The sequence below is a fragment of the Schistocerca nitens genome, chromosome 2 (assembly GCF_023898315.1).
Source record: "Schistocerca nitens isolate TAMUIC-IGC-003100 chromosome 2, iqSchNite1.1, whole genome shotgun sequence".
NCBI lineage: Eukaryota > Metazoa > Arthropoda > Insecta > Orthoptera > Acrididae > Schistocerca > Schistocerca nitens.
In genome coordinates, this window is record NC_064615.1 from 826,453,843 (window position 1) to 826,471,804 (window position 17,962).

The 17,962-nt window shown below is 44.0% G+C and overlaps 1 protein-coding gene across 1 annotated transcript in view; it reads right to left on the bottom strand.

The window, feature by feature from the left end:
- Nucleotides 1-17,962, bottom strand: part of LOC126237096 (1-phosphatidylinositol 4,5-bisphosphate phosphodiesterase epsilon-1-like) — a 428,615-nt gene that overhangs the window by 97,061 nt on the left and 313,592 nt on the right. The window contains exon 10 of the mRNA XM_049946900.1: nucleotides 6,898-7,349. Coding sequence (XP_049802857.1) covers nucleotides 6,898-7,349 — 452 coding nt within the window. The remainder of the gene's footprint in view (nucleotides 1-6,897; nucleotides 7,350-17,962) is intronic.

The following is a 17,962-nucleotide window of genomic DNA, read 5'->3' on the forward strand; positions in this document are numbered from 1 at the left end:
ATTCCAAGTGTACCGTTCTGGTGTTTAGACTTACTGTTTACGCATTTTCATGCCCTAGCATGCGAAACATTACCAAGTGGCTGGAGCAGACCATTTTCAATCGAATTTTTCTTTTAGGTCAAATAAAACAGAACAGAGACGGTTTTAAATAATATAAATTAATTAATTCAAAATTGTCACAAAGGAATAGAACGACGGATGAAGGGTAGATGGGTCTAGAAGTCAATGTGATCTGTAGCATTATGTGTGATATATGGAAGAACTAACACGTATTGGAGAAACACCTTGGCCACTTTTCACGATCGGACGCCAAGACGTCATTAGTGGCCCTCAGTGGAAACCATCAGACAGAAGAAACAACAAGGAACTACATTTGCTGATCAAAAGACATTATTTAAACATTGTCACGATAAAAAAATATTACTCTACCTTAAGTGCGGTAACAAGAATAATATAAATAACTTAACGAAGTAGATGACGGGGGAGCGGCTAACGGTCAGTGTCTAATGGGTACAATATTTTTACGCAAGCGACCATCTTGCCATCATTAGGTGCAATGATGAACTGACTGCTTGATTGTTGGCTTGGGGCTTATATCGCTTCCCACCCCCTTCCTGCGCTGTGGCGTTCTGTTCTTCATCCGAGGCCAGCATTTCCTTCCACACTCCTCACGGTGTCACCAGCGCACCAGAAGATGGCAAAGTGGTCGCTTGCCGAAAAATTGTGCCCGTTGGACACTGACATTTGGCCGTTCACCCCTGAACTACACTGTGCAACAGAACTAAAGGATCTCTTTTTCGAAACTACGTAATGTCTGTCATTCAGTGGCGGATACGGAAAAACCTCAAGGAGGTGTCGCTAAAGATATCTTGATCTACGTTTACTTCTACCGTAATAAAAAATAATCAAGTCACATGCAAAGGTTAAGAAAGTTTTATTTAAACTGATTATACACATATACAAGAGAATGCCATCTTATGTAAACTAGCTTCCTATTCGGCGAATAGTCAGTATTTATAACGCTACGAATCGAAGGTTCTCTGTATAAGAAAACAGTAGAATATTGGCGACTTTTCTCGAACCAATGCCAGACAGAATAATGTATCGAGATCACTAGAATGGCCGCGACTTTTCTCGTAGGTATGTGTTAGCTATCTATGTGCAAGACAGAAACGTACAAAATACGATGACGCGGACGCGCGTACTGCGTAGGGAAGTACAACTACTCGATAATTCCATGCAGTCGAGTCGACTGACGAAAGAAACGAATGAATAGCGTGCGGGCTGACTGGCGGGACCGGCACGGGTTGCAAATGCGGTCAGCCACTCATCTCTCATTGAGATGCATAACTTTGAAATTTGACTCAAAGATGCTTACAGCCTTCCTCTGTAATGATGCAAACTTATGGCAGACTGTGACGTCACTTTCGAGCTCATGGACACTTCAAACAGAAAGGCGTCGACACACGTGACAGAAAGGCAAGAGCTCAAAAATTCGTGTGACGTGCAAAGTGGGTTAATGATGTCACATTGGCGCCAAATTTTACCAAAATTCTGTCCAACGCCACCGCGGTATCACTACACGATGAGAAGGCCATCACAGCCTCACTTACCCACATTTCACCTCTTCTTTCGACGCCTCTGCGATGAAGATCAGAACCGCGACGCCTAGCGTTGAAATCACGCGGTTTTCTTTTGGGTGGACGAGGAAACCATTTCAGACATTACGCCGCTCAGAATCGAAACGAAACACCTTAGCGAGTCGCATAAAGAGCATCACTGAAACCACCCTTTTCCTTGGGACGTTGATTCCCAGACATTTTGTTGTCGACAAGGACAGTTTGCAGTGTGATGAGCAATGGGGAGTCGTTCTTGACGATCTTTGATACTGCTGACATCTCCCTGATGCTTCAACCAATTTATAAGGACGTCGTGGTCTAGCAACCCCATACAACGTGATCTCACCCTTTTGGAGTGGAGTTCGACAGCAATTTTTGCTCTGGTGGGTAGCATGGAACCACTAGGGATCGTTCAAAACCTTTCGACTAAATGCGAACGTGATCTGAAGCAGCAAGGACTGCTTGTACATTTTCAGAGCTTCTGTTTCACACTCTCCTGTGGTGTCATCACACAGGGGTGCTACATTGACACATGCGTGAATGCAATCTGCATCTACATCTACATCCACACTCCGCAAGCCACCTGACGGTGTGTGGCGGAGGGTACCCTGAGTACCTCTATCGGTTCTCCCTTCTATTCCAGTCTCGTATCGTTCGTGGAAAGAAGGATTGTCGGTATGCTTCTGTGTGGGCTCTAATCTCTCTGATTTTATCCTCATGGTCTCTTCGCGAGATATACGTAGGAGGGAGCAATATACTGCTTGACTCTTCGGTGAAGATATGTTCTCGAAACTTTAACAAAAGCCCGTACCGAGCTACTGAGCGTCTCTCCCGCAGAGTCTTCCACTGGAGTTTATCTATCATCTCCGTAACGCTTTCGCGATTACTAAATGATCCTGTAACGAAGCGCGCTGCTCTCCGTTGGATCTTCTCTATCTCTTGTATCAACCATATCTGGTACGGATCCCACACTGCTGAGCAGTATTCAAGCAGTGGGCGAACAAGCGTACTGTAACCTACTTCCTTTGTTTTCGGATTGCATTTCCTTAGGATTCTTCCAATGAATCTCAGTCTGGCATCTGCTTTACCGACGATCAACTTTATATGATCATTCCATTTTAAATCACTCCTAATGCGTACTCCCAGATAATTTATGGAATTAACTGCTTCCAGTTGCTGACCTGCTATTTTGTAGCTAAATGATAAGGGATGTATCTTTCTATGTATTCGCAGCACATTACACTTGTCTACATTGAGATTCAATTGCCATTCCCTGCACCATGCGTCAATTCGCTACAGATCCTCCTGCATTTCAGTACAATTTTCCATTGTTACAACCTCTCGATAGACCACAGCATCATCTGCAAAAAGCCTCAGTGAACTTCCGATGTCATCCACAAGGTCATTTATGTATATTGTGAATAGCAACGAAAAATGGTTCAAATGGCTCTGAGCACTATGGGACTCAACTGCTGTGGTCATCAGTCCCCTAGAACTTAGAACTACTTAAACCTAACTAACCGAAGGACATCACACACATCCATGCCCGAGGCAGGATTCGAACCTGCGACCGTAGCAGTCGCACGGTTCCGGACTGCGCGCCCGGAACCGCGAGACCACCGCGGCCGGCGAATAGCAACGGTCCTATGACACTACCCTGCGGCGCACCTGAAATCACTCTTACTTCGGAAGACTTCTCTCCATTGAGAATGACATGCTGCGTTCTGTTATCTAGGAAGTCTTCAATCCAATCACACAATTGGTCTGATAGTCCATATGCTCTTACTTTGTTCATTAAACGACTGTGGGGAACTGTATCGAACAATGGCAAAGAGTTCCTCTAAGGCCTCTCAGTTCGGCAATATTCTCGGTGACACCCGTCCTCCTTTATTGAGAATTTTAAATATATGCCTTTTGAGAGAAAAACTGCGAAGTAGTCCTAGGCACCTGCAGGCAACAACTGGCATGAAAGGTGTGTCTAGTGATTGCCCGTCTGCTGACGAATCGTTACAGATCAAGGTTGGAAGCACGTTTGAGCTAGGGGTGCGAAAAACCGACCGGTTGTAACCGAAACCGGTATTTTAGTTCTGAGTCACCAGTATTTTTCGGTAATTTTTCGGCCTTACTTGCAATAGGTTCTTTTCGTTTTTTACTAATAACTGAATAAAGAAACCGGCATACCGGTTTACTGTAGCAGCAGTGCTAAAGCGTTTGGTTTTTAAATAAAACTTGCATTGGTTTGAAATATTGGGTAATTACAGAAAGTGGGGAAAGCGATCACTGCTATTTTCATTGCAGCGCCGACAGTTAAAAACTAGCAACAAACACTTGCCATAAGAATTGGTACAGCATTGCAGGGACAAAATTATACCTACTGCCCTGTGGTGTGAGCTATTAGATGGTACGCGTGCACGTGCTGTGTTCAAGATCTGCCCCCACCTGGTCAATACGTTGGTTTTTCGCTGTCGTCCTCAGACTGTAACTTAGGATCATTAAAAACTGTTTGTTTTGTGGTTGCTTCAGTGTGAAAAATGGATACGTTGTCGCCGTGCCCATCTCCAGACCTTCACAGTCTTTGGTGGAGAGAATGAGATGGATTTCTGCCGCAGCCTCAATCTCATAGCGATCGTGATCTCCTACCCAGTCACCTTCATTAGAAATTTTCAATTCTTATCCGAAATCTACGTTTGTTACTGGAAGTAACAGAAATAAAAAACCTAAATTCGGTTATTTCAGAGCAGTTTTATTAGCCATGTTAAACTGGAGACGAAATGAACCGGTGTAACCGAAAACCGGTTGTTCCGGCGATATCCGGCATTCCTACTTTGAGCCGTATTCAAACTTACGCGTCGCAATGGGAGACAAATAGGTGATTTCGGAGACGTAATCCTTTAATCCTGTGGCGCAGTGTATTTCGTCATGAAGTACGCTACGAGAAGCTGAGAGATCATATATGAAATAGTTTGCTGCAGCAACTCAAAAGCAAAAACGCTTTTACCAAAATATAATGCAAGAAGCTTCCTCTTTGAGACTCACTGACAACAATTGTGATGTTTACTAGAACTAGTCTGACCGCTTATTGGCAAGCAGCAGCACTGTTCAGGGCAAAAAATACGTAGTGGCTACTTTTGCAGCCCTGGGATCTTTGCCCCACCTTCTGCTACAGACGAAACATTCCCACTTGCCTGGCGTGTTCAGACGTGTGTTTTCAGTAACTGAAACATAGACTGTCAAAGACGAATAGCTCAGGTGAAATTAGTACAAAGGAAACGGAGTGGGAAAGAAACAGAAAGGAATTAATGACTTCCAGCCACACAGGCGTTGCGGCAATGCAACGGCGAGAGTTGAAAATTTGCTCCGGGCCGGGACTCTCTCGCTCGTTATTGTTCGTAGCATTTGTTCGGTGCGGATGTCTCACGATCTCACGACACCTGTTGAAGTTCGGCGTTGATCTATTTAGTGAGGTTTTTTTTTTTTCTTACAGAGGGCAGCTAACCCTCTGGCCGGACACGCGGAGTTACCGTGCCGGTTGGGACTCGAATCGGGATGCTCCGATTTCTCTAGAGTAGTTGCCTTAACCGCTTCGGCCATACGGGCACGCTTTCGTCCAGTCCCAAATTGCCAACTTCTGTCGGAGTATCTGGGTTCGAGTCTTGGCCCAGCACAAATTTACAACTCTCGTTGTTGCACTGCCACAGTGCCTTGTGCGACTGGAAATCATTATTTCCTTCCTATCTCTTTCCCATCCCGTTTCCTTTCCGTTCCTTTCACCACAGTTATTCATGTATATATTCCAGCTGCTTCATCGTGAGTGATGTCTGTTCCATCGGACATGTCTGACGGTACAGATACCACTCATATCTATAAGTGTCAATGACCTTTTGTCTTTACCATCAAGTGGGTGCACTACCATTGGAATACCTTTATGTGTATGTACCTCCATTGGAACGTACACTACAGGCCATTAAAATTGCTACACCACGAAGATGACGTGCTACAAATGTGAAATCTAACCGACAGGAAGAAGATGCTGTAATATGCAAAATTAGCTTTTCAGAGCATTCACACAAGGTTGGCGCTGGTGGCGACACCTACAACGTGCTGAAATGAGGAAAGTTTCCAACCGATTTCTTATACACAAACAGCAGTTGACCGGCGTTGCCTGGTGAAACGTTGTTGTGATGCCTCGTGTAAGGAGGAGAATGCGTACCATCACGTTTCCGACTTTGGTAAAGGTCGGATTGTAGCCTATCGCAATTGCGGTTTATCGTATCGCGACATTGTTGCCCGCGTTGATCGAGATCCAATGACTGTAAGCAGAATATGGAATCGGTGGGTTCAGGAGGGTAATACGGAACGCCTTGCTGGATCCCAACGGCCTCGTATCACTAGCAGTCGAGAATGACAGGCATCTTATCCGCATGGATCTAACGGATCGTGCAGCCACGTCTCGATCCCTGAGTCAACAGATGGGGACGTTTGCAAGACAACAACCATCGGCAACAATAGTTCGACGACGTTTGCAGCAGCATGGACTATCAGCTCGGAGAAAATGGCTGCGGTTACCCTTGACGCTGCATCACAGACAGGAGCGCCTGCGATGGTGTACTCAACGACGAACCTGGGTGCACGTCATTTTTTCGGATGAATTCTGTTTACAGCATCATGATCGAGGCATCCGTGTTTGGAGACATCGCGGTCAACGCACATTGGAAGCGTGTATACGTCATCGCTATACTGGGGTATCACCCGGCGTGATGGTACGGGGTGCCATTGGTTACACGTCTCGGTCACGTCTTGTTCGCCTGCCCTGGCCAGCACATTCTCCAGATATCTCACCAATTGAAAACGTCTGGTGAATGGTGGCTGAAGAGCTGGCTCGTCACGATACGCCAGTCACTACTCTTGAGGAACTGTGGTATCGTGTTGAAGCTGCATGGGCAACTGTACCTGTACATGCTATCCAAGCTCTGTTTGACTCAATGCCCGGGCGTATCAAGGCCGTTATTATGGCCAGAGGTGGTTGTTCTGGGTACTTATTTCTCAGGATCTATGCACCCAAACTGCGTGAAAATGTAATCACATGTCAGTTCTAGTATAGTATATTTGTCCAATGAATAGCCGTTTATCATCTGCATTTCTTATTGGTGGAGCAATTGTAATGCCAAGTAGTGTATTTCCGGCAGTACGTCTGTGTGACCTCTTTCCTGCTTATCCTCTCACGTGCTCTTTGTCCCCATTTAGCAAAATCGGCGCGTGCACAGGACGGCGGACTTACTTGCAGAGCGTCGGCGGGCAGAGCAGGAAGAGGACGCGGTTGTCGCTGAGGTTGGCGCCGTAGACGAGCGCGAGCACGCAGTCGCGCGTGGCGAACTTGTCGAGGCCGTAGCGGCGGCAGGCGGTGAGCAGGTCGGGGTCGCGGTCTCGGTCGCGGCCGCCCTGCGAGATCTCCTTGACGCAGGCGAGGTCGAGGTAGCCCTCCTCGAGCGTGGGCTCGGCGCCCGCCAGCTTGAGCAGCAGGCCGGGCGCGACCGCCTCCTCGGGGTTGGCGCCCAGGCAGTAGTCGGAGGCGGGCCCGCCGCCGCCGCCCGCGCCCGTGCGCAGCGCGCTCCACGCCGGCCGCCCCCACGTCAGCGTGGCGCAGCTGCGCTCCAGGCGCGCGTACACCAGCGCCGTGCGAGACCCACCCTCCGCGTCCCAGTGGACCGCCGTGCTGCCGTGGTGCAGCACCTGCAAGCGCCGCCTACTCTCAGCGAACACGGCAAATGGCTCTGGCCACTATGGGACTTAACATCTGAGGTCATCAGTCCCCTAGAGCTTAGAACTACTTAAACCTAACTAACCCAAGGACATCACACACATCCATGCCCTAGGCAGGATTCGAACCTGCGACCGTAGCGGTCGCGAGGTTCCAGACTGTAGCGCCTAGAACCGCTCGGCCACCTCGGCCGGCTCAGCGAACACGGATACTGCGAGCTGCGCACGAAAACTGCCAGACAGTCACTCGGAGCAAGTGATATCCATTAAATATCTGGAGGTGTGCCTTTGCATAAACTCGATAACAATGAAAGGGAAGCATTAGTGGAGAAGGGAGTGAGGCAGGTGTAAGGATACTACAGTCGACATCCATACCAACGATATACAGGACGACCCAAAGGTCCATTAACTTTTGAAAATTCTTCACCGAATAATGCCGGGTAAGAGGTAAATATTGACCCACATGCTTGAAATGGCACAGGGTTTTACGAGAAAAAAAGAAAAAGAAAAGAAAAGTGCACAAAATGACCAATAAATGGCTCTTCATACGATATTAAAAGCAATAATCAGCACAACAATTGATTTTTAGAAAAGACGACGTTCTTTATACCAATTGCTGAATATGTCGGCCGTCATTCTTCAACACTGCCTCTGAGCGATATGGGACTTAACATCTGAGGTCATCAGTCCCCTAGAATTTGTTGTTGTTGTTGTTGTGGTCTTCAGTCCTGAGACTGGTTTGATGCAGCTCTCCATGCTACTCTATCCTGGGCAAGCTTCTTCATCTCCCAATACTTACTGCAACCTACATCCTTCTGAATCTGCTTAGTGTATTCATCTATAGGTCTCCCCCTACGATTTTTACCCTCAACGCTGCCCTCCAATACTAAATTTGTGATCCCTTGATGCCTCAGAATATGCCCTACCAACCGGTGCCTTCTTCTTGTCAAGTTGTGCCACAAACTCCTCTTCTTCCCAATTCTATTCAATACCTCCTCATTAGTTACGTGATCTACCCATCTAATCTTCAGCATTCATCTGTAGCACTAGATTTCGAAAGCTTCTATTCTCTTCTTGTCCAAACTATTTATCGTCCATGTTTCACTTCCATACATGGCTACACTCCATACAAATACTTTCAGAAACGACTTCCTGACACTTAAATCTATACTCGATGTTAACAAATTCCTCTTCTTCAGAAACGCTTTCATTGCCATTGCCAGTCTACATTTTATATCCTCTCTACTTCGATCATCATCAGTTATTTTGCCCCCCAAATAGCAAAACTCCTTTATTACTTTAAGTGTCTCATTTCCTAATCTAATTCCCTCAACATCACCTTACTTAATTCGACTACATTCCTAGAATTTAGAACTACTTAAACCTAACTAACCTAAGGTCACCACACACATCCATGCCCGCGGCAGGATTCGAACCTGTTACCGTAGTGGTCGTGCAGTTCCAGACTGAAGAGCCTAGAACCGCTCGGCCACACCGGTCGGCTCTTCAACACTACCTTCAGTCGAGGAACAATACTGTGAACGCCACTGTACAGTGAGAAATTGCCGTCGGATGTTCTCTTTTAGCAGCCTTAATGAGGTCGGACGATCGCGGTAGACTTGCGACTTCAGCTGACCAAGGCCAAGCATGACGTACATCTACGTCATTACTCTCCTATTCACAATAAAGTGCCTGGCAGAGGCTTCAATGAACCACCTTCAAGCTGTCTCTCTACCGCTCCACTCTCGAACGGCGGGCGGGAAAAACGAGCACTTAAATTTTTCTGTGCGTGCCCTGATTTCTCTTATTTTATCGTGATGATCATTTCTCCCTATGTAGGTGGGTGTCAACAGAATGTTTTCGCAATCGGAGGAGAAAACTGGTGATTGAAATTTTATGAGAAGATCCCGTCGCAACGAAAAACCCCTGTGTTTTAATGACTGCCACTCCAATTCACGTGCCATGTCCGTGAACTATCTCCCCTATTTCGCGATAATACAAAACGAGCTGCCTTTCTTTGTACTTTTTCGATGTCATCCGTCAGTCCCACCTGATGCAGATGCCACACCGCACAGCAGAGGGCGGACAAGCGTGGTGTATGCAGTCTCTTTAGTAGATCCGTTGCACCTTCTAAGTGTACTGCCAATGAATCACAGTCTTTGGTTTGCTCTACCCACAATATTATCTATGTGATCGTTCCAATTTAGGTTATTTATAATTGTAATCCCTAAGTATTTAGTTGAATTTACAGCCTTTAGATTTGTGTGACTTATCGCGTAATCGAAATTTAGCTATTTCTTTTAGTACTCATGTGAATAACTTCACACTTTTCCTTATTCAGGGTAATTTTCCACTTATCGCACCATACAGATACCTTCTCTAAATCATTTTGCAAGTCGTTTTGGTCATCTGATGACTTTACAAGACGGTAAACGACAGCATCATCTGAAAACAATCTAAGACGGCTACTCAGATTGTCTTCTATGTAGTTAATATAGAACAGGAACAATAGAGGGCCTATAACACTTCCTTGGGGAACGCCGTTTATTACTTCTGTTTTACTCAATGACTTTCCGTCTATTGCTACGAACTGTGATCTCTCTGACAGGAAATCACGAATCCAGTCGCACAATTGAGGTGATACTCCGTAGGCGCGCAGTTTGGTTAGAAGACGCTTGTGAGGAACGGTGTCGAAAGCCTTCTGGAAATCTAAAAATATGGAATCAATTTGACATCCCCTGTCGATAGCTCTTATTACTTCATGAGTATAAAGAGCTAGTTGTGTTTCACAAGAACGATATTTTCTGAAGCCGTGCTGACTATGTGTCAATAAATCGTTTTCCTCGAGGTACTTCATAATTTTCGAATACAGTATATGTTCCAAAACCCTACTGCAAATCGTACGTGGCGGCGCAGTACGCGATCCACACTAAACGATGTACGCAAGAGATTCTTCACGCGTATAGCAACATGGATGGGGTGGAGTTCCATCCTGAATCAAAGTCGTACCTTCCATCAGGTGTTTATCAGCCAGGCTAGGGACGATCTGACTCCCTCGTCGTCGTCGTCGTCGTCGCCAGCCCTGTTCAACGGACTGTCGAAGTGTGCGATTGCTTGTAGACTCAGCACGTAGTGCTTCTGTTACAGCTGACGTATTGTGGACGTTCAACTTGACAGTTCGTTGTCTTAGCATTCGGGTGTCAGCCAACAGACTCCCTCCGCCGAATGGGCAAGAGCTTGGTGTACTGGGTATTATGTATTACTCAGCCATCAGACTTCCTCCTTAGAGTGGGCAAGAGCTTGGTGTACTGACTCCCTCTCGAAGTACAGCTCATTTTATACACGATTCTCGTGCGACGTCACTAACGTGTTGCTGTCCAGCGCCGTCTGTCGGCCAGTTTTTGCACTCGTTTTTGGTTTCAATAAAACGCCTTGTTATTTCCGGGACGTGTGCGAATTTTCAAACCTCTACCTACATTATTCTGTGAAGTTGTGCATTTTCAAATGTTAGCAGACTTTTGTGTACCCTGTACCTATCAGAGTGCGCTAGCCGGTGAGTCTTACCTCCCAATACTGTATTTTCTGTTTTTGGGCGCCATTTCTGGGAGACAGGGCATCGTCGTGCCACGCAGACACTGGTACCAGTAACGATCGCCCTCAGTCGGTAGTGGTTTTGAGTCGGTCGAGTTAACATGTGTGTGGGTGGGGATGGGGGGGGGGGGCAATACTCGCGGGTTGGTTGGTTGGTTGGTTTGGGGAAGGAGACCAGACTGCGTGGTCATCGGTCTCATCGGATTAGGGAAGGTTGGGGAAGGAAGTCGGCCGTGCCCTTTCAGAGGAACCATCCCGGCATTTGCCTGGACTGATTTAGGGAAATCACGGAAAACCTAAATCAGGATGGCCGGACGCGGGATTGAACCGTCGTCCTCCCGAATGCGAGTCCAGTGTCTAACCACTTCGCCACCTCGCTCGGTACTCGCGGGAAATGGACCGTGAATTGTTTAGTAGTTCTCGCTACTATTTACTCGTACTATTGGCAGTACTATCGAGGGGTATATGTAATTTATGTATAAGGGTTAATGAGAAGACGTGAGTTCGAGAGGGTTTCGGATTAAGCAGAACTGACTTTACGGTGCCAGTTGCCGACTTCGGCGATTCATGTGAGTATCTGTTGTTAGAGTGTCCACCAGCACGTGGAATAATTTACATGTAAAGTTACGGGATTTATGAACAGCCTCATACAGAATTAGCTTGAAAGACCTGTACTTTCTTTGGAGTTAATGGACTTTGATTTGTGAATTGATAAGGACATAATTAGGTGTGTTTTCTTGTTTAAAGATCAATAAGCTGTAAATGGACATCGTCCTATATTGCAGGAGATTCTTCTGGTCATTTATTATTGAACTTACACAAACGTCACGAACAGTTAGGCACACGCTTTATTTTCAGTATCGGACGTGATCTGTTGTAACTAGTCTCCCTTAGGAACATGGTAACTTAGAATTTTGAAGAGAGAGTTTACGTAGGGTCATAGACAGTCCCTAATGTAATTAAAGCTGTACATCAAGAGAGCAGCAAAGGAAACCGATGGGAATTTTGGAAAGTTAATCAAACCCCAGGGACCAGAAATTTGAGTTTTGCCGATGACAATGCAATTTTGTCAGAGACGGCGAAGGACCTGGAAGGCCAGCTGAATGGAATGCGTAGTGCCTTGAGCAGGGCCGGACCGAGAACGTCTTTCTGCCCAAGCGACTTATCATTTGGCACCCCCCCCCTCCTCTCCCCTTTACATTCGTAGACGTCCACTAGTGCCAGTGGTACTAACTGTTGTACGCACTGTGTAGAAATCTTTCACTTGGCGCCCGTCTCCGGCCGCTGCTGATCCTGTATAGAAATTTTAGTGTTGTGACGCCTCTGGCGACGGCTTCAGCTTCGCGCTGCAAGAGGTGGATGGTGTCCCTTGGGCCTTAAGCTGGTCCTGGTCTTGACAAGAGGATGTAAGAACTGTTTCAACGAAGGTAAAGTAATGGTAATGTAATGTACTTGATTAAATCAGGTGATGATGAGGGAATCAAATTAGGAAACGAGACATAAATAGTAGATGAATTTTTCTAATTGCGCAACTAAATAATACGGTCATTGAAGTAGAGAGGATGTAAATTGAAAACTGGCAATAGCAAGAAAAACCTTCCTGAAGTAGAGAAATTTCTGAACACTGAATACAGATTTAAGTGTTAGATTGTGTTTTCTGTAGGTATTTGTATCCAATGTACCCTTGGACAGAAGCGAAACGTGGACTACAAACTGTTCAGACAACGGGAGAATAAAACGTTTTAAAATGTGGTGCGGAAAAGTACTGGGGGTTTGCTGAGTAGATCGAATAAGACTGATGGACACTGAATCCAACTGGCAAAAACAAAGTAATTTTTTTTTGTTTCTCTTCAAGTAATTTAATCCACAGTCACAGAGCTCAACCACCATTATCATGGATAAATAAATGTACTGAAAACAGAATCTGTGCCAGGAGAAACGGGAGGTAAGTGTTAAGGGTCACGGTGCGCACACTTCTTTCTTAAAAACTAGGGAATGACAAGGAACGCAAAATGGCAGTCCCACGTATCTTCAGCACGTGAACATAACATAGAGAGGCGAAACCATGCGACCCACCGATTTCGACGAGCTTTGGCACAGCAGCAGGCGGTCGTTCGAGATTAGGTCACTATGCTTCTGGTTTCGAAAAAATCGAGTATCCGTTTCGGACCAGGTGAAGCGTTAGGAAATATGAAAATTTTATGTCTGCATATAAGGTTCTCACCTAAAATCTACAAAGGAGTGGAAGAAATAATGATTTCTATACGTAGCAAATACGCGGGTGAAAAGTCTTTTTTGACCTATGGCGGTGGCCTAGTGGTGCAGTTTTTGTAAATAAAATAATTTATGAACAGGGTAAAAAAGGTGACGTGTTTACATTCCTACGAACTTAATCAACATGCGTTTATGTGTTTGATACTTGGTGCTTACTGTGCATATTTTTTTAAATTTTTGTCTGTGCTTTTTCTGACAATGTATAGTTTACTATTCTAGACAGTGTGAGGAGATCTTTATCGAGTTCGATTAACGACCCATAACAGATAAATGCGCTATATGTATGACAGAATTCCTTCTGAAAAATTCTATCAGTGCACACCGGCTATTGCAATGAATACCTACTCACACTGGAAAAAAAAAATACGTGCTTTCTCGAGGAACTGAGAGAGAAAGAGAGAGAGAGAGAGAGAGAGAGAGAGAGAGAGAGAGAGAGAGAAAGAGAATCAGGAGTAACTGAGTAAAACCTTCTTCATATTCTCTTAAAAAGGAAAATACATTCTGTGAGAGAAAAATCACCGTAAAACCCACACTCATCACTGAGGGTTAAATATGTTTTGTCAGAGTTCACAGGCACACACTGAGGCGTACCGCCTTACATCGCGCATATTGAGATCGTAACAGCAGCAAACAGACGTCGAGTACGAGTCACGTGAATGACAGGTGGCATCAGATCCGCAAGATAATGTAGTTTCTATGCGATCTGTCAGAGGTCCCTAGCTGACGGACACTGTTAAAGCTGCAGTCAAAATACTGTCATTTTTATTTGCAATTCTGCTTGTTTAATTTTCTAATTGTTTATTAATTACTATTATAATTGTGCTTAGTTATCAGAGTGAATGAAGGCATGAATGTAAAATAATGTTTTATGTAAAGTTTTTGTACTGGTCTCGTGTGAAAGTTCGAGACTGACGTGTATGTTAGTCATTCGTATTGGGGAATTTTTTATAAACTATTTCGTCAGTTTATGGTACTGGCGAAATGAGATTAGATTTCGGTAAAGTAGTTTTGTTAAGAGGGAGTTAATTTTATATTTGTAGGTTTTCAAAATGTTAATTACTTTTCTGATTCAGTGACAAATTTTGATTGGTTCTGTGTATATGCGCGGAACTGAGCAGGTTTGATGCAGCTTTTCGGCTGGCTGTGATGTTTCTCTGCCAATCAAAAATTAGCATATTCGTGCGTAGTTTGGGAATTAAAAACTTCTTTTGTGTAGAGAGATGAGTTGAGTCGGGGCTTGGATCTCATAGTGATAAGACCTATTAATAGCCGCTTCGATGAAATTTATTAATATTGTGATATTTTGGCACCATAATCTTTGAAAAGTGCCGTAAAGCTTGGAAGAGAATTCGATGAAATGGACGGTGTGAAACTCGTAACTTTTGGTGGCATTTTAAATAACTAAATTTCGCGTGGAGTGATGCTTACTCGCGAACGTGAACATTTCGTTACGTGAGACTGATTATAGCAGCATTTGAGCGAGCTGTTCTAAGAGAAGCAATCTGTTTGTAAACTTTCTGGGAAGGATAACAAATAATTACTATAAAGTGGCTATCGTTATGAATGATATGTGTGTGTAGACTTTTCAGACTTTGCACAGCTTGGAGTAAGGCTTCGTAGTAACTGGCGTATGCAAGCTTAGTGTAATACAGCGAAATTTTACGCACATAAATATTTTTAACAGTCCTTTCAATGACAAAACAGTTTTTAGTGCAATTTGTGGTTACGATGCGTACAGCTATTTTCTTTCTGTAGCTATTTTCCGGCTGAGAACTGCATTTCAGTAACTTCAAGGAGGTGTGCGTGTGGGAAGAGATTCACCGAGAGGTGAGTGGAACTTTATTAGCAGCGGCACACCACACCGCGCCTCCCCAACACAACACGTTAAGCACTTTAGTTCTCTGAAGCTTGAAAGTTCCTGGCAAAGTGTGTACCGGACCGCGACTCGAACGTGGGGCCTTCGCCTTTAGCTGGCAAGTGCTCTACCAAATGAACTGTCCAAGCACGACCGTCGACCCTCCCTCACGACTTTGCTTCCGCCAGCATCGCACACTGGGGCGGGCCGTCAGTCGTGTTTGGACATTTCGGTCGGTAGAGCAGTTGCTCGCTAAAGGAGAAGGCCCCACGATCGAGTCGCAGTCTGCCACACAGAGTCAATCAGCCAGGAAGTTTCAAATCAGTGCACATTCTGCTGCACAGTAAAATTCGTTCTGTAAGCTTTCGTTCTTCGTTCACAATTGTATTTAATTGAAAATCGCAGTATAGAAGCTTCTCAGCAGTTTCCATTCTCTTGCTCAGGAGTATAGAAATATTGTAGAGTGCGTGATTCGAACCCACGTGCACTGAAGTTCACCTTGATCCAATGGCAGACCTCCTATCACTTGTTGGAAAAGACGACATTTTATTCATAAAGGAGACTCAACTGATTGCTTGTTCTGAAAATAACGTATTTCCCTACACAATCACAACAATTTCAGTATTAAATTACCGTTTTCGGCCATTACCGGCTTCATCTGAAGATGGCCGATGTCGGCAGAAACAGGTCATTTAATACTAAAATTGTTGTGTTGTGCCGTGCAATAAATTCTCGGGAACTATTATGTTGCCAGCCTGATAAGTATGTACATAAAATTTCCCTCAGATTTGAGTGTGCTAAACATTCCACCTGGTCTGAAACAGATCCTGCATCATTAATTGGGACCTTGATCTTTTTAAAAATAGAACTTACTTCAGGTGCCCCCCTCCCTCCCTCAACAAGTATGCCGAAGCTCGGCTACATCAGTGGGTTGCAGCCTCTACCCTCTCCCTATAAGCCTCCAGAAGAGTGTTTTATACAATTTCATTACACTTATAAAAGCACGCTGTTGGTAATCAAATTATTATTATTCTATATTTGATTGATACTTCGAAAACAACTGATGTTTAAAGTTAATCACATAAACAGGAATCTGTGGAAATGATGGTATTAAAATGATAATATAATTAAAATTTTAATAGGAATTTTTCTGCTTTAATTGTTTCAGAAATATATTATGTTAAGTTTTGTACTAAAAAAGTACCTCTAGCGGGATTCTGCTTGCACAAAATAAATTGATTCATTTTGTAAAGCTACACGTAATTAAATGTCAGAATATGTATATGGTAAATGAGTACTCAGTTTTTGTCAGAACTGATGATGTAATGTGAAAAGCTATGGTTCAGTACACTGTCAAAATGAATATAAACCAATCTTCGTTATCCATTGGGATGCCATTTCTAGAGGGTTGTTACACTGTCGCAGATGACCATGCAAGGCATGGGGCAGAAATGTGTTGTAACATCTTCTGTGGATAGTAATTATGAAATGCAGAGTCATGTATAACTTTGGTCCAATCAGAATTAGGCTAAAAACAAGAGCATAATCGATTAACTTAGACTGAGAAACGAGAGTTACTGTTACCCAATCTTCATCAACAGTATGGCTGGAAGCACATCCCTTGCTTGTTATACACAGAGAAACATCCCCTCTGGATTAGAATACAGCAGCATTTTTTGTTACTACATCAGCGAGGCCTGCCTAGGAAAGTTGGATGTATTTCTATGTAGACGTATTATAACATATCACGGAGAAATGAAGGGTAAACCTAGGACAACATTAACATATGTTTTTGAGTGGGGTCCGCCTTTAGCAAAACACAATTTTGTTTTTTGTCCTAAAGAGGCGGACCCCACTCAAAAACATGTGTTATTGTTAAACCAAAGACAAAAGAGCTTCAATATCTAGATGATTAGGACAAGATTGTTAATATAGGCATTACAAAAAAAATTGATCCTAAGAAGGCGGTGGCCATCTGATAAATGTTTCCTTTCCCACTTATAGACCATGGACTACCTAGCTAATCTAAAAGTACAGGCAGTTGTTGCTATTAAGGCGCGGAAGAATTACCATACAACTACTATCGTCATGTTACGGTTGTGTGCCGTGGCAAATTCAATAATGCTTTTAAGCTCTGTTATAGAATATTACAATGTTATTCTGTACCAACATTTCGAGTATAGAATCGTATAATGAAATCTGTGGATCATCAAGGTACCTCTGTTACATTTAAACTTTATGAAGCACTTCTTAATATGTGGCAGATGGTTTCCGAATTACACAAACGTATTAAAAACGGGAGTTGACAGTCATGCACGACATGTCATTTGGTGTCAATTTATCTTTCTTAGCAAATTGTTCCAGATTTCTCGAGAACTTCCCGTATTTGTGAGTGTAAGCATTACTATAAAGGAGGCACAGACACTTGTTAGAACAATTCCTGTAATAATGAAAAGAGAAAGTTCTTGGCTGACTCGATGTCTGTGTTGAAAGCTATAGAATCCAGAAACTGGAGCAAAACAAAAAACCACTTCATTACAAATGTAACATGGGATGTTATAAAGTGGAGAAAGAACAGTAAAACAACAGAATTATGGAAAAAAATGGCAGTGAGAAGGTTGTTGCAGTAAAAGGAAAGAAATAGAATGGGTTATGTCTCTGATGGAAACTTCCACAAACAAAATGTTATGGTTGGGCATACTATAGTGAGAGAAAGGAGGAACATGTCTTAGGTCACTAGAAGAGGACATTACCCACTTATGGATACAACAGTTACATATAAGTCTTAGTATCGTCTGTAATAAGTCGAGAAGAGCGACAAATTCATTTTGGCAAAATGAGGTGTCATCACGAGCACAGAACTGAT